The 23,694-nt window shown below is 35.5% G+C and overlaps 1 protein-coding gene across 1 annotated transcript in view; it reads right to left on the minus strand.

Moving 5' to 3' along the window:
• The window catches only part of LOC125278727 (connector enhancer of kinase suppressor of ras 3-like), a 74,813-nt gene that overhangs the window by 36,664 nt on the left and 14,455 nt on the right, over positions 1-23,694 (minus strand). The window contains exons 2-8 of the mRNA XM_048208074.1: positions 22,432-22,597; positions 10,773-10,975; positions 9,303-9,390; positions 6,211-6,252; positions 3,424-3,543; positions 3,276-3,335; positions 3,018-3,086 (exon numbers count right to left, since the gene is read on the minus strand). Of these exons, the coding sequence (XP_048064031.1) occupies positions 3,018-3,086; positions 3,276-3,335; positions 3,424-3,543; positions 6,211-6,252; positions 9,303-9,390; positions 10,773-10,930 (537 nt within the window). The 5' untranslated portion in view covers positions 10,931-10,975; positions 22,432-22,597. The remainder of the gene's footprint in view (positions 1-3,017; positions 3,087-3,275; positions 3,336-3,423; positions 3,544-6,210; positions 6,253-9,302; positions 9,391-10,772; positions 10,976-22,431; positions 22,598-23,694) is intronic.

Raw genomic sequence — 23,694 nt, forward strand, 5'->3', positions numbered from 1 at the left:
GAATCGGTCGCGCACGAAATAAGTCAACAACTAGACTTATCGTAATTATCGCGAGGAGACAAATTTTTATCATGAGGAGAATTTTCAACGGTATTTATCGCAAACGATAATATCGCCCATCCCTAATTGCACCCCAAAGTCAAAACTATGAAATAAGAAATATTTCACTTAATGAAGTTCAGTCCCTTTACTGTAGTGCATTTTCATTGCTGTAATACAGAATAAATATATTGATATATTATTTAAATTGTAAATATTAAGTTTTTTTGGTGTAAAATGTATTTAAGCCAGAAAAAATGTATTTTTTGCGTTTTGTGCCTTTATCTCTTGTAACTCTGACTTTCTCTTAATTGTTTCAGTATTGATTATAATTGCAACATTGTTTCTCTACTTGTGCTTTCTCATAATTGCATATACTCTATTGTTTACTTTAATAATTATCTTTAATTCTCACATCTGTATTTCTCCTAATTGTGACTATGTCTCAAAATGTGGCTTAATTTCATATTTTGAACTATATCTCACAATTTTATGTTTTTTTTTTCCCTCTGAGGCAGAAATGCCCTTATGAAAAAGAACACTTTAGCATACTTTTAAAAAGCGTACTTATTATGAAAATAATATAATTTAAAAAATTGTACTTGTCACGTCTGTTCTTGTTTCATGTTTTCAGTGCATAATCATTACAGTACTTAAGTACAAAATAAATGTAATGATTTTGATTAGCTTTACAATGAAATTAAATTGTATCAATCAAATCTGTTGAACTTAAAGAGTGCTTTTAGGCCAATTTGTGTAGGATTAAGTATACATTTATACAGTATGTAATTTTAAAACTACTTTTATTGTCATTTAAATATGGTTCCCATTGAGTCGGTCACATTCGACATACGACGAATGATTCCTATTCGTCGGTCTGTCCGATGTACGTCTCCGTTCCCTCCTTCAGGGAACGAGGGTTACCTTTGTAACCGAGACGTTACAGTACAGACAAGCATTTAAGCTAAACTGAAATATACTTTAGCCTATTTGCAATTACACATTTATAATGACAAAGTTGCAATTTAGTATATTTAAAATACATTAACTTTAATAATGTAATATCAAATAACACACTACAGTTAAAATTATAATCAAGTACTTTACACATGCTTTAGTATGTTAATCAATTTTAAAATGTACTATAAAGTAAAACTTTTTATATGACATTATTACAAAGTGCATGTTTTAAAAGTGCACTTAAAGGGTTAGTTCACCCAAAAATGAAAATTATGTCATTAATGACTCACCCTCATGTCGTTCCAAACCCGTAAGACCTCCGTTCATCTTCGGAACACAGTTTAAGATATTTTAGATTTAGTCCGAGAGCTTTCTGTCCCTCCATTGAAAATGTAGGTACGATATACTGTCCATGTCCAGAAAGGTAATAAAAACATCATCAAAGTAGTCCATGTGACATCAGAGAGTCAGTTAGAATTTGTTGAAGCATCAAAAATACATTTTGGTTCAAAAATAACAAAAACTACAACTTTATTCAGCATCGTCTTCTCTTCCGGAATCCTTTCCATTGAATTGATTCCATTGAATTGATTCCATTGAATCCTTTCATCTGTTGGCGTTGGTAATGCACTTTTACATCGCCGTGGTTGTTTTTGGCGATTAGGACATCCGCGACATTTTGAAGCATCGAAAATACATTTTGGTCCAAAAATAACAAAAACTACGACTTTATTCAGCATTGTCTTCTCTTCCGGGTCTGTTGTCAATCCGTGTTCACGACTCCGCTTCTTCTTCTTTTCTGTTTTACGGCGGTTGGCATCCAGCTTATTGGTGCATTACCGCCCCCTTCTGCTCCGGAGTGTGGTTCACGACTCCACAGTGACACTGATGACGTGTTATCCGGTGCGCCCGAGCTTTGTTTACAGTCTGAGGGAGACGCACGCTGTATTCAAGCTATTCTACATTGTTTGTATTTTGGTATTGCTATATTTTTTAAAATGGTGCATAAGTGTGCATGTCGCGGATGTCCTAATCGCCAAAAACAACCACGGCGATGTAAAAGTGCATTACCATCGCCGACAGATGAAAGGATTCAATGGAATCAATTCAATGGAATCAATTCAGTGGAATCATTTCAATGGAAAGAATTCCGGAAGAGAAGACAATGCTGAATAAATTTGTAGTTTTTGTTATTTTTGGACCAAAATGAATTTTTGATGCTTCAAAAAATTCTAACTAACCCACTGATGTCACATGGACTACTTTGATGATGTTTTTATTACCTTTCTGGACATGGACAGTATACCGTACATGCATTTTCAATGGAGGGACAGAAAGCTCTCGGACTACATCTAAAATATCTTAAACTGTGTTCCGAAGATGAACGGAGGTCTTACGGGTTTGGAACGACATGAGGGTGAGTCATTAATGACATAATTTTCATTTTTGGGTGAACTAACCCTTTAAGTGTGTTAAGAAACTGTCATGAACGTGTAACTCTCTTTAAGTGCACTTAAGTGGCTTTTTATTTCACTAATATTACATTATCTGCAAGTGCATTTTTTTTTTTTTTAAATATATACTTTTAAGATTTGAGGCATGCTACAAGTGCACATTTAATACAATTAAGAGCACTTCTTTTTCAAAAGGGTGGACCTGAAATTAAACCTGGACATAAATGACCATAAATGGGGGAAAGTTGATCCTACTGTAGCTGAGCAAATGTAGTCTGAATAGCTTTATGCTGTACAAACACAAATGGTTCGGCACCAATCCAGTGCTTTCACTGTAAATATGAGGTCAATACAAAACAGCACTGATCCAAAACAGTGATAAAGGTGTCCATAACAATATGGTTATCCAAAAGGCTTTTCAGCACTGACATATCTCTCTCTCTCATGGATCAGGTTTACTCAGTCCAACACAAAAGCTCGTCATCTTGCTTCCTTTCACTCTTTTAGAGCAGATTATTTACCCATAATCCTCCACACTATTATGTGACAGACGGATGGACTCACCACTGTTTGTCTGTTGACTTGTATCACCTCATCGCCTGCATGAATCCGCTGAGTTCTGTCTGCTGGAGACTGACGAGTGAAACAGAGACAGACAGAATTAGTTAAAGTAATGCTCTGTTTCTTGTTTTATGGATCTTGGCAATCCATTAGTCACAGACTGTGAAGTGGTTTGAATAATGCTAGACATTGATACGTTAACAGCAAAAAAAGTCACAGCGATCTGTTGTTCTATTAGCGAGTTAAAGAAGCTTGGCTCACATTTTCCGTGGTTCCGGTGATGACATGCAGCCCATCGTAAGTGGATTTGATATACATTCCCTTTGAAGAAAAAGCAATTAATAGGCAGTTGTTATGCAACAAGCACAACAGTACCAGCGGGTTGTGCGCAAAGATTGTTGACACTCACCAGTCCATCGCCTGGTTTGATATTGGTGATGGGGACTTCCTCCAAACAGGTCATGTGAGTCTTCAAGGGGTCAGAGGTCATTCTCATGGTGGAGTCACAAATGCCAGTCAAAACCCGTGCCTTAAGGAAACAGAAAGATCAGTGTTTGTGGTATTAAGAATTAATTTGGTCATAATAACTTATCCAGAATTTGGAAAAACATGCCTATGGCGACATTTTCACAAAATGATGTTAAGTTGCTTCTTGCATATTTCGTAGTCTTGTGTAGCCAGACCTTCAGACCGACAGCAAATTTCGACTACACCTACCCCAACCCTAAACCTACCCTTAGTGATTTGTAGTGCATATACACTTTATGAGCACATGAGTTCCCTGGGATCGAACCCACGATCGCATGATCGCATGATTGCATATTGATATTGCAATGCTCTGCCAATTGAGCTACGCGAAACCCGAAATAAGACGCAGATAAAAGGGAACACTGCATTAAAATGAAAGTGTGCTGTTGTCGATAGGGGCGCAACTTTAGCAAACGCTCCTCTGGGTCGTATTTCATGAATTAAAATGAAAGTGTCATGTTGGCAATAGGGGCGCAACTTACGCTCCTATGGGTCGTATTTCAGGGAAGTGACAAATTACCTATATAGGCATATTGGTTGGAGAACATGTTGCCATGAATTGATAATTTGTTCCTGTGACTTACAAATTGTACAACATGGTTGTGATTTACCTGAAACAAAGGAACAAATTAATAAAATACCTGCCACAAAAGTTGGCAGAAAAAATGATTAATGATATCTATATTATTCTGCATGTCATGGGCTGGGATACGCAGGATTGGATTTTCCATCAAAAATAATTCAAAGCTACATTCAAATTTTTCCAAAACATTAATAAATGAAGCAGCATAATGCTCTGCAAAAAATAAAAAATATGTTATTTTTTTCTACATTCTACAATGACATTGATTGATTGAAATAATGTTTTTTGTTTGTTTTGTATTTTGTTTTGTTTTGGGACATGATACTACTGTTTCAATGAATCCACAGTTTGTGAAACATTTATACATGTAAAGGAGATAATACTAGTGGGTTCCAAAAAGATCTGCACTCTGTCATAGTGTGCACAGGATGATCTCTTGTCAAAGTTAAACCAATTTAATTTCTTAAAGGGATAGTTCACCCAAAAATAAAAATTTAATATATAAGATATAAATAAAAGTTGTTCCAAAGATGTATGACTTTCTTTCTTTCTTCTGCAGAAAAAAAAGAAGATATTCTGAAGAATGTTTTTCTACATAAAACATAAAACCATGTTGAGATTAAAGTTTCGAAAGTCGAAATCGAAATAAAATGTTGAGAATAAACTCATTAAATTACGAGAAAAAACTCGTTAAATTTCAAGAAAAAAGTCGAGATAAAATGTTGAGAATAAACTCGTTAAATTACGAGAAAAAAGTTGTTAAATTACGAGAACAAATTCGTTAAATTATGATAAAAATGTCGTTAAATTTCGAGAAAAAAGTCGAGATAAAATGTTGAGAATAAACTCGTTAAATTACGAGAAAAAAACTCGTTAAATTTTGAGAAAAAAGTCGAGATAAAATGTTGAGAATGAAGTCATTAAATTACGAGAAAAAAGTCGTTAAATTACGAGAACAAATTCATTAAATTATGAGAAAAATTTCAAATTTCGAGAAAAAAGTCAAGATAAAATGTTGAGAAGAAGTCATTAAATTATGAGAAAAAAGTTGTTAAATACGAGAACAAATTAGTTAAATTACGAATTTGTTCTCATAATTTAACGACTTTTTTCTCGTAATTTAATGACTTTATTCTCATAATTTAATGAGTTTATTCTCAACATTTTATCTCGACTTTTTTCTCGAAATTTAACGACATTTTTCTCATAATTTAACGAATTTGTTCTCGTAATTTAACGACTTTTTTCTCGTAATTTAACGAGTTTATTCTCAACATTTTATCTCGACTTTTTTCTTGAAATTTAACGAGTTTTTTCTCATAATTTAATGAGTTTGTTCTCAACATTTTATTTAGATTTCGACTTTCGAAATTTAACAACTTTAATCTCGAGATGGTTTTATTTTTTTATTATTGCTTGGCCCTAATCCTCTTCTGTAATAGGTCAACATATTGAAAAGTCAACATATTTTGGAGTGACATGAGGGTGACTAAAAATTATGGCCTTATTGTGCATGATTATTGAAACTATTTTTCTATTCTGTTGACATAACCATGGCCTTGAGGGATTCGATAAATAATATTAACCAAAACTCATAACTTATCAAATCTGATCCAATCAAATTTCAAAAGAATAAAATGAAGTATTATTTCTCATCGATTATTCAGTTTCTCTTGCACACTCTGCATATTAAGCTGAAGTAGGGGAATGTATTTTGTACGTGTATTTTAACATTTATGCAAATGCAATGCTTTGCCCCATAGACCTCCAGTGTGACTGTAAATGCAATTTATGCTTGTTTTTACTATCTGTAAAAATGATTGTATTGCATATGGAACATTCCTTGGAAGGAGACTGCGAGATACTGTTATCTAACACAGGATGCTCCAGTGGTTCCTAAGGAAAACATCTCAACCAAACAATAGAAGTTGCATCTCCACACTAACAATGAACCCAAATGCATTACAGACAACATCTGAATCTCTGACCTGAGAGAAGTTTGCATGCCTAAATAATGTTGCTGCTTCAAGGGAATTCATAAATATACTGTGTGCAAAACGGCTGACGGCAAGACTTTCTACTTACCACTTCTAATATCTTCTCCTCCATTTCAAACACTGTGCAGTCCTGCAATTAAAAAGGGAGGATTCGCATGAGATGCCACGTTAGGTTGAGTTCCCACAGGAAAATATGGAATGGTAAACATGAAATCAAAATACCAAAGAAAGTATTTAAGAAATGTAACATAAGGATTCAAAATATGGAATGTGCTGACAAATAAATGGAGAAGGGCCTATCGCCTGTGTTTAATTATGATTTAAAGACGAGTTTGACGGGATAATTGCAGCAGAGTTTAAATTGTGGTGCTTGAGAGATGTGAGACTATGAAGAGCAAAAACAGAGCCGAGACATCGATCACAGTTATGAGCTGCCCATCCCCACTGAGACATGCTCACTAAAACCATATGTTTCTCTGTGCTTCAGGAGTCTGTGTGTAAAGAGACATACCTTAATACATTACTGTTCAATAGTTTTGGAAAGAAATTGAGGTCACATAATATTGATCATCCAACATTTATAATCTTACAAATGGCTATTTCTATTTCAATGAAAGTGCCCCTATTATGCTTTATCGAATATTACCTTTCATGCTGTGTGTAATATAGCTGTCTGTGAATGTAATAAAAAAGTTAATGTCTCCCAAAATAAAGAATCAACTCTGAACCGCCTAAACAAGTCGTCAGTAATTCCAGTCTCATTTCTGTGACCTGCAAGTAACGCGGTAACACATTTGCATAATGGTCTTTATTGGCTGCCCGCGTAGAAAACGCCTACTTTGACCCTCACTTTGACCCTGGTTTGTGTGGTTTACATCATGTGGAGAAGACACTGATGTGTTCTGCACTGTAACAGCAAATTAGTGTTATTTTCACTTCAAACGTATGAGTATATGAAGAATCAGTGGTTGGAATTCATTTTTACGATACCACAGCAGTATAATCCCAGCCTTTTGTTGTTTCCTGTCATTTTACTGATGACTGCTTTGTAAATCTCAGTGAGTTCAACGAGGGGTTCGCAAAATGCTTGTCCATGAAAGATGGGTCAGTACCCAGTTTATTTGGACCAACTTGCTTCTCAGAATCACAACCTGTAAGTACTGAGCTTACTGAGCTTTGATTGGTCAGATGGTCCAGTCTGTTGTGATTGGTCTACCGCGTACAAATGTTAGCCAAGCACAAATGTGAATGACTGATAAAGTTGATAAATGTATAAACAAAAATCTTTGATCCATTCTTTATTATTATCCAAGTAATAAGAACATAAGATATTATGCATTAATCGACACAATTGTAGGTAATAATGGGCCCACAGATGATTAGCAGAACTATTTCAGTAAGAGAATAATAACGTGAGTTAGCCGGTTAGCCCAAGAACTACAGCTGCACTGGGATTACACAACATAACACACAAATCTATGTATTTTGAACACTCGATAGAAAATATTAAGAGGGGTTTAGAGAGACTGAAGTGCTTCAAACAAATCATTTGAGAATCATAACCCTTTTAAAGGCCAATGCAGACAAAAATCTTATGCTGGTAAAAATCTAATAGTGTTGCTTTAGTATCATTGATATACTATTATATTTTTGGTAATATTTTCAATTAGATTTTTTAATATATTTTCTGTTTTCACTTTAATTTTAGTTAAAGTTTTAACAATTTTGTTGTGTGATTTGTCATTTTTAATAGTTTTATTTAGGTCTATGTAGTTTTTATTTATTTCATGTATTAGTTTTGGTTCATTTAGTTTTAGTTGTTTTACTACTTCAACTTAATGAGAAATGCTTAAACGAAAATGAGAAATGTTGACTTGGCAACTAGCTGAAATACAATAAGTTTAAGGTTTTTTTTATATTTTATTTTATTTCAGTTAAAGTTTATTTCAAATAATGAAAACATTTTTTAAATGGTTGTAGATTTAGTTTTAGTTAACAATAATAACCCTGTTAAAATGTAAAATGTGCATTCAATTTAATAATATTTTAACAATATTTACTAAACAATCACTAAAGAATTTGAAAAAAAGGAGAAATTCTATACTCGATGAAGACAGAATTAAATTATAAAAATAATTATAAAATAAAACGTTTCTATTTCAAACAACATAAATTATAATTTTCAACATTAATAATGTTTTTAATTGTATATTTGACTGGTTTAATGCAAACTTAAATTGAATTAAAGGGGTCATATAATGCCACTTTTACAAGATGTAAAAAAAAGTCTCTGATGTCTCCAGAGTGTGTATATGAAGTTTTAACTCAAAATACCCCACAGATAAGTTTTTATAGCATGTTCAATTTATACATTTTTGAGGGTGAGCAAAAATGCTCAATTTTTGTGTGTGTCCCTTTAAATGCAAATGAGCTGCTGCTCCCAAGAAGAGGGCGGAGTTTCAAGAGTCATTGTTAGCAGCAGCTCCGATTACCTCACGCACACCCACTGAAAATGTCAGAAACTGTACAGCCTTTTATGTTCAAACCGGAGTCTTACAATGATGGAGAGACTCAAGAAGAAGTGACAACAGGTAGAATGCAACAGTACGTTTCTGAATAGTTAGTTGATGAATTTATGTAGTTGATGTGGAGTTAACTATCTTAAAGTCATTGATTAGCATATTCTGTCATGATAATCTATAAATCGCTCGTGTGGGAACTGTTGTAAGATGCCTACAGAGTCAGAATATATGCTGCATGAAGATAGAACAGGTATAGTTTAGTTTAATTACGGTTATAACTTGTCATGTTATCATCTTACTTTTATGACATGCTATGTTACCTACTGTATTGCAATAACATGGCCTCACCCCTTTGTTGTGTGTTTTCGGGGGCAGGGTTTATGTAAATTTTAAGAAGAAGCTTGTTGTAGTCCTTAGCCATTTGTTGTATTCCTTAAAAAGCAATTTCTTTAAAAGAAAATATCTCCATTTGCATTGATCTTTGAGCGTTGTAACTATTGCAGATGTTGTTTATGCTCAAACAGCAACATTACACACTAACTAAAGTTAAAAAAGTGAACTCATAATCAACCACCCCTTTAGAGTATGTGACCATTAATAGTGCAGTGAATGCTTGCAGAGCTATGAGGAGATGAATGATCATTAACACATAACAAACCTTCTGGACAGTTGTGGTCAGTTCCAGACAGAGCTGAATGATCTTGTTCTTGGTTGAGGCGAAATCACTGATTCCTGTGAGGGGAGTCCTGCAGACAAAGAAAACACAAGTGTAACCTATCCAAATGGTCATGAGGTGATCAAATGATTGTGAAATCTGGTATGTGTTGGTTCAAGCCCAAACATGTAGTATATATGTACGTGTGTGTCTGTATGCCGGCAGTCTGTATGACATCATGAAGAAAAGATTTAAGGTGTTTTGACTGAGCACAAAACCAAAACAATAGTTGGTGAGACAGCTGCCAGTAAAAATGTGACGCTGAAGTTAATTTGCAGTTACAGTGTTTGAAAACCCTGTCAATGACACCTGTACTACAATTCATATCTAGTAAGAAAATACTGTAACGAGCAAAAAAAAATGTTCTTCTGATTATGTTATAAAATTCTTTATAAAACATTCATTTTGGTTGTGGGTTCACTGAAAATGTTCAGTTAACGGTATTTAAAGGTTAGCATAACATTCTTGAAAATTTTATTTGTCAACCTATTCATTTGTTGTTATTACTTAAAAAAAATCTAATTCAAGACATTCGAAAATTTTGGACAAACGTTTTCTCTTAACACTGTGAGAACTTTGAATGCTAATACCATACACCATGTTTTGTTGTATTAACATATTTGTAATAATATTATTATAGTAGTAGCAGTTTTTCCTAGTGTTTACACAGCCTTTACATAACGTTAGCATAATGTTAATGTTCTCTTAACATTGTGAAAATGTTTACTGATTATGAATAACACAATTAAATGGATAGTTCACCCAAAAATGAAAATTCTGTCATTGTTTACTAACCCTCAAGTTGTTCTAAACCTGTATGAATTTCTTTCTACTGCTGAACACAAAAGAAGATATTTTGAAGAATACTGTTAACCAAACAGTTGATGGACCCCATTGACTTCCATAGAAAAAAAAAAATACTAAGGAAGTCAATGGGGTTCATCAACTGTTTGGTTACCAACATTCTTCAAAATATATTATTTTGTGTTCAACAAAAGAAAGAAATTCATACAGGTTTGGAACAACTTGAGGCTGAGTAAATGATGACAAAATTTTCATTTTTTGGGGAAGTATTCCTTTAAGATTTTAATTTAAGAACATTTGTTCCTAACATTTACACATTCTTTGCATAACAGTAGCCAAAACTGTTGAGATGTTAGAAACGTTAGCACAACATTCCTGAAAACCTTCTCTTGATGTAATTTGTCAACTCCGCTAGCATCTCTAAAAGCAAAAAACTTCAATATTCAAATGAATCTATATTGAAGGACATTAAAAAAAAATTGAACACTTTTATCGAATACTAATAACATAAGGACTTTCTTTTAACATTACTTTAAGAAGATTTGTTCCAAATGCTAACACAGTCTAAAAGAAAGAAATTGTGTGTGCATGTGTGTAAATCTCACATACCTGTCAAGCCAGGCCAGCATGCCCTTGGCAGCCCCTATCAGCTCCACCACAGCGGTGAGGAACACGTTAGGTGGTTTGTTTGGACTTCCTCCATCATAAGAAGGATTTTTCCTGCGTTCTGATGCACAGTTGTGCAAGTTATTGGATGCTGCTCGCATCTGACCTAACAGAGTCTTCAAGTTATCAGTCTCCACACCACAGTTCTGCAAAGAAAAAAAAGTCTTACATTAGTCTTCTAAGATCAAACTAGATTTGTACATTCTCTAAAGGAAGTGGTGCTTTTCCGCTCAAAGGTCACTGACACAATGCCAGGGTACTGGGTGTTTTTAGCATGTTGCTATGCAGTTGCTAGGTTGTTTTGGATGGTTGCTTAATGGCCCAAGTCAAAAAAGCCCAATCCCAACTCTCTATTATTTTCAGGTCTGTAGATACCCCTGTGAGAAACACTTTAGTATACTTTTAAAAAGAGTACTACTTATTACTGAAATAAAAATTTTTTAAAAGAATATACTTAAGTGCAAACTGAATGTAATGTTTTTAGACACAGCATGTCAATTGCAATCACTATAAGCTATAATAATAGTCATGCTAAAAGTACCACTAATAAATGCCTAGCTTATCAACTGCTAAAGCAGTTTCCATTTGTTTATCTTCTACTTTAGTGATATGAAATGTGAAGTATCTGGTATTTGTAATGCCATGTGACAGTGGCTTACAGCGCATGGGTCATTCTCACAACCTTTCCAGCTAAAAATCCCATCACGTTCCAGTGCACCAGTCAGAGCCGACGCATGAACATGGTCACTGCCTGACTTCAAAAGAATTCCAGAAAGCTCCTCTCTGCCCTAGACCCAGCCAGACACTGACCAACAGACTGTTTGCATGCTCTTGTCTGCCAAAAAGTGCAGAGACTTTGGCCTGGTCAAAGACAACAACACAAAATACAGGTGTTTGAGAGATATATTAACCTGCACTGAGTTCAGGAATCTTCCTCTGGAATCTTCCCCTGTTGTTTTTGTATTATGATGAAGCTTTAGCTATGATGAGTTCATGATGTCAGAATTCTTAAAGCAATAATAAAGTGTAATCCGTCCTCCAGATATTAATTTCATGCTGCCTTCCTCAAAAATGAGGAGAAGTAATTGTGCTAGAAGTTAGCCGTACGGGCAGAATCTCCCCTGGACCACAGACTCCAGGATGTGTTTAATGTTGAAGAAGTTCAATGCAAATAACACAAAATAGTTTTGACATTACCGAATCTTGGACCATATCTGTTATGCATGTAACAATTGTGATTTTATGTCACAACTGTGACTGTCACAGTTGCGACATTTTATATATCTCAATTTTAACTATATGTAACAATTACGACTTTATATGTCAACTGCGACTCACAAGTTGCGACTTTTTATATCTCACAATTTCAAGTATATGTAGCAATTGCGACTTTGTCACAGCTGCGACTTTGTTGCAATTACAACTTTTTCAACCTGGTCTCATAGGAAGAGACGTACCCGTGGGCACGTTTTCGCGAGACACAAAATTACGTACCGACGAGTACGTCTCGCTGCAGTTTCCGACAGAAACGAACGCTAGAGGCCGGTAAAATGTCGGCCGGGGTCGGATTATGGATTCATAAAGACTCGTTTTTGCGTCTCCTCGCACAATATCATGTCACGACTTCAAAACGCTTCTTACCGGAGTGCCCGATTTGTAAAAGAATGTACTTTGGACTTTCCGGCTCTATGCGTTTCGCTTTTTTTGGCCGTAACCAAGCTTGCTCGGTAGCTCAACCGATACGGAGTTGGACTTACGACGAGGAGTCGATTCCCCCCCTGCCTGGGTACGAATCCCGTGAAAGGCGACTGACAGCAAAAAAAAAAAGAGAGAGCTCAAAGAGAGATCTAAACGAGCTGAAAAACGGATCGCGGACGCTTCTTACGTCACGTTTGCTTTTGTTAACACTATCAGGTAGGTTTAGTCGTAGTGTCGGTGGGAAGTTATTTTAAAACGCAACCAGAGCGCAAATGTCAAATCAAGAACCGCTGGCGATTCGTCATAAAAACAACGTCATAAAAACGTACCGCATTCACCCTATTATCTGCTCCAGCAAAAAAAAAAAAAAAGGAACACGCTTTTAGCGCCACTCAGTGGACATTTCGCAGCGAAACTGCAGCGATATGTACTCATTGGTATGTATTTCGCGACTCGCGAAAACGTGCCCACGGGTACGTTTTCGTCATGAGACCAGGTTGGACTTTTTATATCTGTTGCAGAGCAAGTATGGACTTGCTACTGCCATTACACACACAGAGACGCTGCCACTGTGAGCATGTAAGATATGCTGCTGCTGCATGAATATATATACATAAATCCTGTAGCAGATCTAGACAGGTGGAGCTGGGGGAGGTGGAAGGTTTCAGAGGAACTCTGATAGCGCAATGCAGGACTAGCCTACAGCAAACACTGAACCTGATAATTAAATTTTTTATTTAAATGTGGTAATGATGTGATTGCTTGCAGATTGCATATAAAAGACCTATCTAGAGTTTCATGACTGAAGTAGATATTTCAAACAAGCTAGCATTCCAACTCATCCAATGGCGTTTGGCATCAATGGCATTAGATTTAGTAATCTTGGTGTGGCAGTACTGCATGTGTGCAAACATGAATGAGATTTTGAGAGAAAATTACCAAATTTTCATTTTGGGGGGAACTATTTCTTCAAAGTTCATGGGGTGTGTTATCATCAAGACAGATGTGGGGCGTGACTCTGCCCGGAGGCAGAATGTCTGCCATCTGCAGTTACTAAAACCATAAATATAGACACTTGAAATACCTGAGAGAAATAAATTAGAAGGACAGACAAAGTAGGAGCTAAAAGAATTGATTATAAGACATTCAACATATAAAACATTTTAAAGCATTTCTCAGAGATGATGATATTGTCTCAACCCCCCCCCCCCCCCTTATTTTCACATTCCAAGTAAAAAATGTACGAACCTGTAATTATGAGGCCAACTGTTTTGTCATTTCTTAGTGAATGAGCCAACCATTAAATAAATAATTTTGTAATTATGAGAACTATAGTCACATTGCGAGAAATACAGTCACCTTTGTGAGATGTAAAGTTACATTGTGAGATACACTAGCAATTGTAAGCTACAAAGTCGCTGTCAAGAAATACAGTGAATCACAATTGTGAGATATAAAGTTGAAATTGTGGGATACAAAATTAGTAATTGTAACAAAGTCGCAGCTGTGACAAAGTCCCAATTGCTACACATATAGTTGAAACTGAGATATAAAAAAAAAAAATCGCAATTGTGAGTCACAGTTGCGACATATAAATTGTTACATATAGTTGAAATTGTGATATATAAAAAGTTGTGACATGAAGTCACAATTATTACATATAGCTGAAATTGTGATACATTAAAATTCACATTTGTGACATATAAAGTCACAATTTTTACATAAAGTTGTAACTGTCATGTATAAAAAGTCGTAATTGTGACAAAGTCGCAGCTGTAACATAAAGTCACAATTGTTACATATAGTTGAAATTGTGATATATAAAAAGTCGTAATTGCAACAAAGTCGCAGCTGTGACAAAGTCGCAATTGCTACATATACTTGAAATTATGAGATATAAAAAGTCGCAATTCTGAGTCGCAGTTGACATATAAAGTCGTAATTGTTACATATAGTTGAAATTGAGATATATAAAATGTCGCAACTGTGACAGTCACAGTTGTGACATAAAATCCCAATTGTTACATATAGTTGAAATTGTAATGTATAAAACGTCGTAATTGTGACAGAGTCAGAATTGTTACATATAGATTAAATTTTGATACATAAAAAGTAGCAATTGTGATATATAGTTGAAATTGTAATATATAAAAAAGTCGCAATTTTGACAATCTCAGTCGTGGTTGTTATTTTTCTCTTTGGTGATGTTATGAATTGTTCAGACTCTTCTATCAATAGACATGCAATGGATTCCAGATAAAATAGTGTCCATGGATTGCATATATTTTTGTGTCTTGCTTCTATTCAGAAACATCCCTGTCCGTACAGGAGCCACATCAGAAGTAAAGGAAACATGACCGTGATACTGATTAAACTTATTTATATATCATGGTATTTACAGTATATGTGACTCCAAGGTTCTTCAAATGATACTATGAAATTACAATGTCCAATAAGCATAATTCCATATCCAAAAACCATGGTACTTTACTGAAGTGGAACCGAGCCAGAGAGAGTTGTGGAGTTTAGCACGTCTTAACGCTCATGAACACTATTTTTAAAAATAACCAGAGACCTAACAGATACAGAGCACTAAGATGAGGCTGAGTCAGTCCACTCAGCGGAAACTACTGGAACAATGGCGTGACATATTTTCCTGCACTAGCTTACTGTGTGTTTGTCTCTATGCGTTTGTGTGAGAGAGAGCTGGGCGGGGGGCTCTCTGACAGGTGGGTGGGTCACATCTGTTTCCTGCTCTCCAGGAGATATCTTCCAGAACATTCTACCCAGGAGTGCTATAGCTGACCTCTCACAAAGTCAACACCGCAATGTCTATTCCAGCCTTCGTGCTACAGTTCCTCTGTGGTTCTCTGCTCACTCACTGCTTAGAACAGATGACGCTTAAATATAAACGGAAAACGACTGAGGTAAATCTTTTCTCAACAACATCCTTGTGAACAGCCACCTGGTCTAACAGGTAGAGCATCAACATCCAACATCCAACATCAAACCACAAAGCTTCCTTTTACTCTTTGCTGCAGGCATATTCTATTCTTACAAAGAAACACACCTTTAATGCAATTATGGACGGATGTAAAGGATTAGTTCACCCACTGTTGTCATTTGCTCACCCTCGTAACATATGTGACCCGTGATGGCAAAATGAGTCGCAATGAACAAGTTATCAAAAATGAATTATTGTTATTTTCACATTCTATATTAAAAAAAAAAAAACCCCTTCAAAATGATGTATGATTTGTTGGAATCCAACAAAAAATGAATGAGCTACACCTGTTTGAAGTCGATAGAGTCAGCAAAGTCAATTTTGAGAAAAATCAAGTTATAGTTTTCTGAAGGTTCCAAAACAAAATCACCTAGCTAACCCTACCTTAAAATCCCTGGTAATAACACCAAATTTGTCACAAACCAGTCAAAACCCATATCTATAGGAAGATATTATACTGTATATTTCACTTTTTTTTTCCCATAATTCTACAATTGTTTGATTAACATAAATGAAACAGACAGCCCATAGCCTATGTTAAGACCTACTGTATCACACGGATCTAATATAATGTTACACACTAGATGGTTTTCCCCGACAGTTAACCAAACGTTCACTTAAGACCAGTGATGGGAATAACGGCGTTATAAATAACGCGCGTTACTAACGCCGTTACTTTTTTCAGTAACGAGTAATCAAACGAATTACTTTTTCTCCCGTTACAACGCCGTTAGCGTTACTGACAAAAAAAATGCCGCGTTACTATAATTGAGCTCACTGAAACGGTTTTCATCCGAGTAAGCTCTCTCTCAGCCATAGGACCTGCAAAGTTTTTTTCTCTGGTGTGTGCTGCGGTTAGTCATACACAAATATAATTTTAAACTGATAATAATGTACGATGCGCTGTGTGTGTGTCTGTCAGAGCATGCGCGCGAAGCGCGAGCTCAAACCAGAATACCCTTTTTGATGCTTGATCGAAAATATGTGAAATTAGTTTTTTTCTAGTCGACTAGTAGTTGTTCATTTAAACTATTAGTTGACTAATCACATTTATATTCATTTAATTTCTTAAATACTGGAGAGAATAAACCATAATAAGGAGCGTTTACATAATATAGGCTATACACTCAAGGGCACGCATAAAGCTTGCCATAAAGAACCGGCAAAAGTAATAATTATGAATGTGACCAAAACAGCAAGGAGGCATTTTAATTGTTTATTAATAAAGTAATGTTTTCTGAATCAGTGTCGGCTGCAAAGATGAAGTTGACATTGCTGATTCTCATTGCTGATCATCTGCTCATATGGACGCGCCTAGAGAGATAACGCACATTTCATTCGGATTAGGCTATATAATCAGAGTAGCCTCTTTCTTTTCGTGTTTAATTACTTCATTTTCGTTAAAGTAGATATTTCAAGCATTCTATAGATATATTTCTCATATCTGCGAGGCAAGCAGCCTCTGAGTTTCGGTTCATTTAGCCTATAAGACGCGCTCCAGTTCACGCGCCAGTGATCGCGCCCGCGCCTCCATGTCATGATTTTATTGTCTGCTATATTTACTTGTTATATATTAAATCCAAGCAATTGGTTGATGAAACGTTGATTAAAATTAAGATACAATTTTTACAAAACGAAATTCACTTTAAAGAGAGGCTTTCTATAAAACAAAACTGTTTAATTTCATGTCTGACCCACTCCATGTCTCCCGATATATTTGCGCATCTTACTCACGCTGTTCACGTTTCATAATCGAATAAATGGATTTAAAACATAACATAGGACTATTTAAACATAAATATGAAACTACGTTTTCTTTAATGGCTACCAACACAGTACAGAGAAATTTCATGTCGTGAGCAAGAGCAGATCATGAGTCAGGAGTCGCATCAAGAATAATTTATTCTTAGACTTATATGTAATATTGGGGGCATTCAATTTATTTGGCATATTTTTATTTTTTTAAAAGTAACGCAATAGTTACTTTCCCTGGTAATTAGTTATTTTATAGTGATGTAACTCAGTTACTAACTCCGTTACTATTTGTGAGAAGTAACTAGTAACTATAACTAATTACTTTTTTAAAGTAACGTGCCCAACACTGCTTAAGACAATGTCAAGATACCATGTGCATGAATACTCGCCAAGACAGGTTTTTTTTTTTTTAAATAGGCTACTGTAATTCTTCTGTGTATGTGTATATTTCAGGATTGCGGCATCTTTGTGCGCGCGCTTCGGATCTCTCAGTCAGCGCGAGTAAGATTATTTTTTTTACATCAGCATGAGTTTGAAAATCACATTTCATCGGTTCAGACTCATGCCATCGAGAATTCGCTATAAATATTTGGAATATGGAAGTTGGAATGCTGCGTTTAACAACAATACTAAACTTGTGCTGAGGGGAAGAGCGAGTCGTGGAGAACTGACCAGAGAAAATTGGCATTTTTCATGGACAAAGAAAAGGTACTCCTCTCAGAAAACGTACAAATAAAGATACTTTTAGATGTTTAATTGCTATTTGGAGCATTGGGATCACTAGACGAGGACTTAATGAACGAATATTTGTGAAAACCTCAATTTCGACCAAAACTGCCATTTTTCATTTGTTTTGCCTGTAGGTCGAAATTAGCCCTTGAGCAACCCGACTCATTTTGCCAGCATGGCTCACATATGATGACCAAACTCCAAAAAAACAAAAAACAAATAATGATACACCGATATTGTCTTGATCTTATCTAGTTTAGTTCATAGTCATGTTCTGTTTCAGTGTCTTGTTCTGTTTAGTTTCTAGTCATGGTTCACACCTGTTTCCTGTTCCGTTGATTATCTTTCCTTGTGTATTTAAGCCCTGGGGGTTCATTTACATGGCAATGATGTACGAAAGAAAAAGTGTTTCCTTTTTCTTTTCTTTTTTTGCGTACAGATGACAACATTGTCAAAACGATCCCTGTTCACAAGGATCCGCGAAAACGTCTGTATTATTTATGTCCAGGCCAGTAGTTGATGTCACTTTGTTAAAGAAACACTACGTGCTTATAGACTGCATAATACGCATGCGCATGATATCACTGTTTTCACAAATTTGCATTTTTGTAGTTTGCACTGAGATGATAATCGTTTTCAAAAACCTTTTTTTTTTTTCTTTTCTTTTTTTTTTTACGTTTTCAGGCCCCCAAAATGCCGTTGTCATGGCCAAAATGCATAAAAAGTTTTACATTTTTAGTTAAAAACGGTGTTGTGTAAACAGCCCCTCAGTTTTCCTCAGTTCAATGTCTTGTGTTAATGTTTATGGTGGTTGTGTTTTCTCTTCTGTATTTATTTATTAAACTCTCATTAGAGTATTAGTAGACTGTTAGGTTACAGTTAGGTGTTAGGGTAAGTAGAAATGACATGTAGTTGAATAGTTACTTATAGTCAGTAAAATGTCTGTTGTGGGACATTCAAAATAAAACGTTAGCAGATATTAAGCAGACAGTTTACTAATACTCTAATGAGAGTTAGTTGACATGTAGTTACAAAGTTACTTATAGTCAGGGATGGGCAGTATTTATGATACATGTATTTAAAATATGTATTTCAAATACAAAATAATATTTTGTAATTTGTATTTGATAGGGTTGATGAAAATGGCTTTGTATTTTGTATCAAAATACTTTAGTGTTTTGTATTTTTGTATTTTTAAAATACTGTAAAATACTTTGTAAGAAGTCTACATGATGACATCATAAAATTGCGGCCTCTGATTGGTGCTTACTCAATAGTTTGCTGAGACTTGTTGAGATCAGAACAGAAAATTGATCCATATGGAAGAAGGTGGTCAAGAAACGTGCAGGCTGCACCATCAATTTTTTGCATGAATTGCTATAATTTTTATCAGTTCATGTTAAAGTTTTGGTGTTCATTTTGGTAGCCTAGGCTAAATAGTATACCAATGTTCTTGAAAACTATTATACTGAGCAGCAGCCCCTATATTTATGATTAAAAATCAAATGATTAATTGGTTAAAAACTAGTTGCTATGAATACAGGTGCTGTCACTTGTCTTCTTATAAATGAGTTGTTGTCAGTGAGTGTTGCTGATGCAAAGTAGGCCCTTCATTACCAAACACCAAGTAACTAAATTAGGATACATTAAATTAGGATACATAAATTAGGAGTCATTTGCAAACATTATACTGTTGGTTACTTTAAAACTAACCTTCATCTAAGAGATCACAGGTATATATGAATATTTGATCTGTTAAAGACACAATATGTAAATTTTCGCCTCTAAAGATCGTGATGAGTTGTAAGGTGTACTATATTGGTTATTTACCAAATTTAATTGATTTTTAGTTGAAATTGGATGTTTATAGGCTACATTTCATTTAACTGTGTCTCACTTCATGAGGGTGAGTAAATCAATGTTTTGGGTGAACTTTCCCTTTAAGACACATTTGATGAAGTTACATATAAGCTTCCTTATTGAAAGTACCATTTGAATGCACAAACAAATTGCACAGAAAAATGGAGATAGAACAGAAAGTGTCTCATCGGTGTCTCTTCATGGTGCAGTCTCCTATTATAAAGTCCTGTGTCAGTCTCCTATCCTGAAAGAGTGGTCTCTGAATGGACACAGTGGACACTGTTTGTTCCAACTGACCCTCCCTATTCATATCCACCACAATGTTGGGACAGAGCGGCAGCTAGCACCGGTTCTGTGATAAGAATCAGCACTGCCTACAACTTTGGGTTTGCTAACACACAAAAACACATTCTCAGTTTAATATAGGCAGAATGTTCCTCTAGTCCACCATGAGTTTTTAAGGTGCACTTTCTGGTCATTAATACTGTCTGAGAGGGAAAAAAAGAGAGCGGAGGAAGTCAAGAAGAAATTTTGGGAAGGAAGCGAGACAGAACAGCTGATCGGAATGCCTGGGAAATCTCTGCTTTCCTGTTCATGGCAATCTCCACCTATAACACAGCTCATGCTGGGGAGAAAGTTCTCTTTGAATGTTAGAGGAGGCCATTTGTGTCAGAATGCTTAAGCTACTTGTGTCCAAACAGTTCTTGATTGTCAACAGCTTTATGTGGCCTGATTAACAGTAAAATAATACGGTCATTTTAGAGGCATATCAGGCTCTTCAGAGAAAATTATGTGCTTGGCTATGGTCACTTTGGCAATGCTTGGAATAGCACACTACAGTAGCAAAGACCCGCCCCCCTTAGTTACTGTTGCTTTATCTGACAAGCCATGGCACTGTCACGCCACACAGAGTGAAAAATACATTGTGGAGCAAAGAGGACACTGACAACATGTCGACAGATAAGACAGAGTAGGTTACTTATGATATTAAACAAAGTCCCAGCTTTCAAATTGTGTAATTTTTTAAGAAATTGGAACAATAAAAAACATTTTATGTCATGACAGATTGCTGTAGCACCTCAGCTCAAGTGGCTCGTGAACCGACCATCTCTTCCTACCAGTTAATTCATAGCATCAAATAAACATGAATGAACATGAGAAGGAATGTTGTTTCAAACGCGGAAAGATGTCAATACACACCATTTTTCAAGTTCAAGTCCACCGAGGTTAATCTTCTAACTCCTAACTGCTTTGTTGGACAAAATGGCTGATTCGGCGTTATGATTGGTTAGATCGCTTGTCAATCAAACTTCAGATTTTTTTTTTTTTACTCAGAATTACCTTTTTTATTTTTATTCTGAGACAGAAATATACAGAAGCCCCCCACCCCCAAAAAGCATATTGTGGCCACAAATTAACAATTCGTTCCCACGACTTACTAATACGTCAGTGTGTTTTATTAATTCGTACCCTCATTTTAAGTAAATCGTGCACACTATATAATAACTTATCCCCTCGTTTTAGTAATTTGTGGCCACGTTGTAATAATTCATTACCTTGTTTTAGTTAAGTCAAAATGAGGGAACGAATTAGTTCAGCTTGGCCATGATTTACTAAAATGAGGGAATTAATTAATAACTAATGGGAACGAATTTCTAATTCGTGGCCACAATTTACTAAAACAAGAGAACAAATTTTTAATTCGTGGCCACGATATATATTTTTTGTTTGCATTTCATGTGCGTGAGCTTCTATAAAACTGACATATTAATGGTTTGACACTGTTGTGCAGTACATATGCATTTTATTTATGGATAGCATATGTATAGATTTGTCAAAATTTGCAGTATACTACAGAACTTTTCATTTCCAATATGATAAAAATGACAAATGACTTTTCATTTCCAATGTGATGAATTAATCTGATGATTCAAAACAAAAGATTCATAAAGCTTCGAAGCTTCATGAAGTAGTGTTTTGAAATCGCCCATCACTAGATATTGTTGAATAAAGTTGTTATTTAGTTTTTTTGCTGCACAAAAAGTATTCTCGTCGCTTCATAACATTAAGGTCGAACCACTGTAGTCACATGAAATGTTTTAAATATGTCTTTAGTACCTTTCTGGGCATTAGAAAGTATTAAATATCTTGCTGTCAATGGAGGCCTCACTGAGCCATCGGATTTCATAAAAAAAAAATCTTAATTTGTGTTCCGAAGATGAACGAAGAACTTACGAGTGGGGAACGACATGAGGGTGAGTAATTAATGACAGAATTTTCATTTTTGGGTGAACTAACCCTTGACGTAATATCAACTTTTTTGACTCCATTTAAACATTTGATTGGTTCTGCCAAGACATTTTTACACATTAGTCGATTTTACATATTAGTCAATAACTATTCTTTCAAAATAATAAATAAAACAGAAGCATTTATATATGCCTATATGTATATGATTGGACAAGATCCCTCTCAAAAATCTAATATGTGGCTATGTGGCAGTAAAAGGGCATCTGATTGGATGGGAGTGAGCTGTTGGGCAGATAAAGTACTGACCAATGCACAGAAGGAGATCCACAGCCTCCAGAATCAGCTCCTGATGGCCAACGCGAGGTCACCGCCAGCTCCTCCAGATCCTGATGTGAAATCTTCAGAAGCTGCTCTCCATCTATCTTCTCTCTCTCAAAGTTAGCAACATACTGCTGGAGACTGTCGTCCAGCCCTGAGGAGAGACAGAAAGTGAGAATGAGGGAGACAGAACACAAAGAAACTCTTTCAGGGAGTGAGTGTGGATCCACATGTGTTTTGACACCACAAGTGTCAGTGCAAACATTGAGACACTGAGTCAATATAAGACATTTGCACTAGGCCTGAAGAGTCCCGCTCCTTAGGGTTTCTCATGTACAAGTGCCAGTTACCTGATCTGAGAACAGAGCATTGTAATATAGTAAGAACTATGAGATCACACCACTGTCCTCTAGCTGGAATGATGTCTCTTGGCAACTTTGCCTGTTTGATTGTGTGATTTCCCAGCGCAAAATTACCAGCTTAACTTTTTCCAACATATGTAAGGCTTGGCATGAATGAGTGCATATCACAAACCTGTCAAAACCAAGTCTGGGCCATATTTCACCTCAAAGTTATATAATAAAATTATATGTAAATAAAAAATAAAAGAACATTATATAAAATAAGATAAATATAATAATTAAAGCTGCTGTCCGTAACTTTTTTTTTAACCGATTCACAACGGTAAGCTTGTAATAATGTTTTTACGTCACGTCGGTAATGTCATTACGTTACGTCTGTAAACAGAAAGAAGGAGTCCCAGCTAGCAGGCTATATTTATAGGATTATTTATAGCATTTTCTCACAGCAGCTGGAATAATTAAACTTATCATTTTGATGGCTGATTGTAATCCAGAAAGATCCACAGTCATCAGTGACAATTGGAGATACACCTGTAGTCAAAAGCAAAAGACTGTGGAGTGGCTACAGAAATTGAAATATACAGGTAACGCTAACACACACTAAATGCACATAGTCACGCAATGCTGATGTTGTTAGCATTAACCATTTTGAGAACAAAGTATAACAATAATAACCATTTGCATGGTTTGGCGTGATCCGAGCTGAGAGATCGTTAGATTTAATCACTATTAGCAGCATGATTTATGCTTTTTTTTCTCTGTTGGTCAGAACATAAGTGGCAGATTTATTACTTACTCCTTCAGATGACATTTTCTGGTGAAAATTCTTATTTTGGACATACTTCCAAGACTTAGAATCTGTGATTCTGAAGTACAGTATCCATACCGA

Source organism: Megalobrama amblycephala, linkage group LG11 (genome assembly GCF_018812025.1).
Source record: "Megalobrama amblycephala isolate DHTTF-2021 linkage group LG11, ASM1881202v1, whole genome shotgun sequence".
In the NCBI taxonomy this organism is placed as follows: Eukaryota; Metazoa; Chordata; class Actinopteri; order Cypriniformes; family Xenocyprididae; genus Megalobrama; species Megalobrama amblycephala.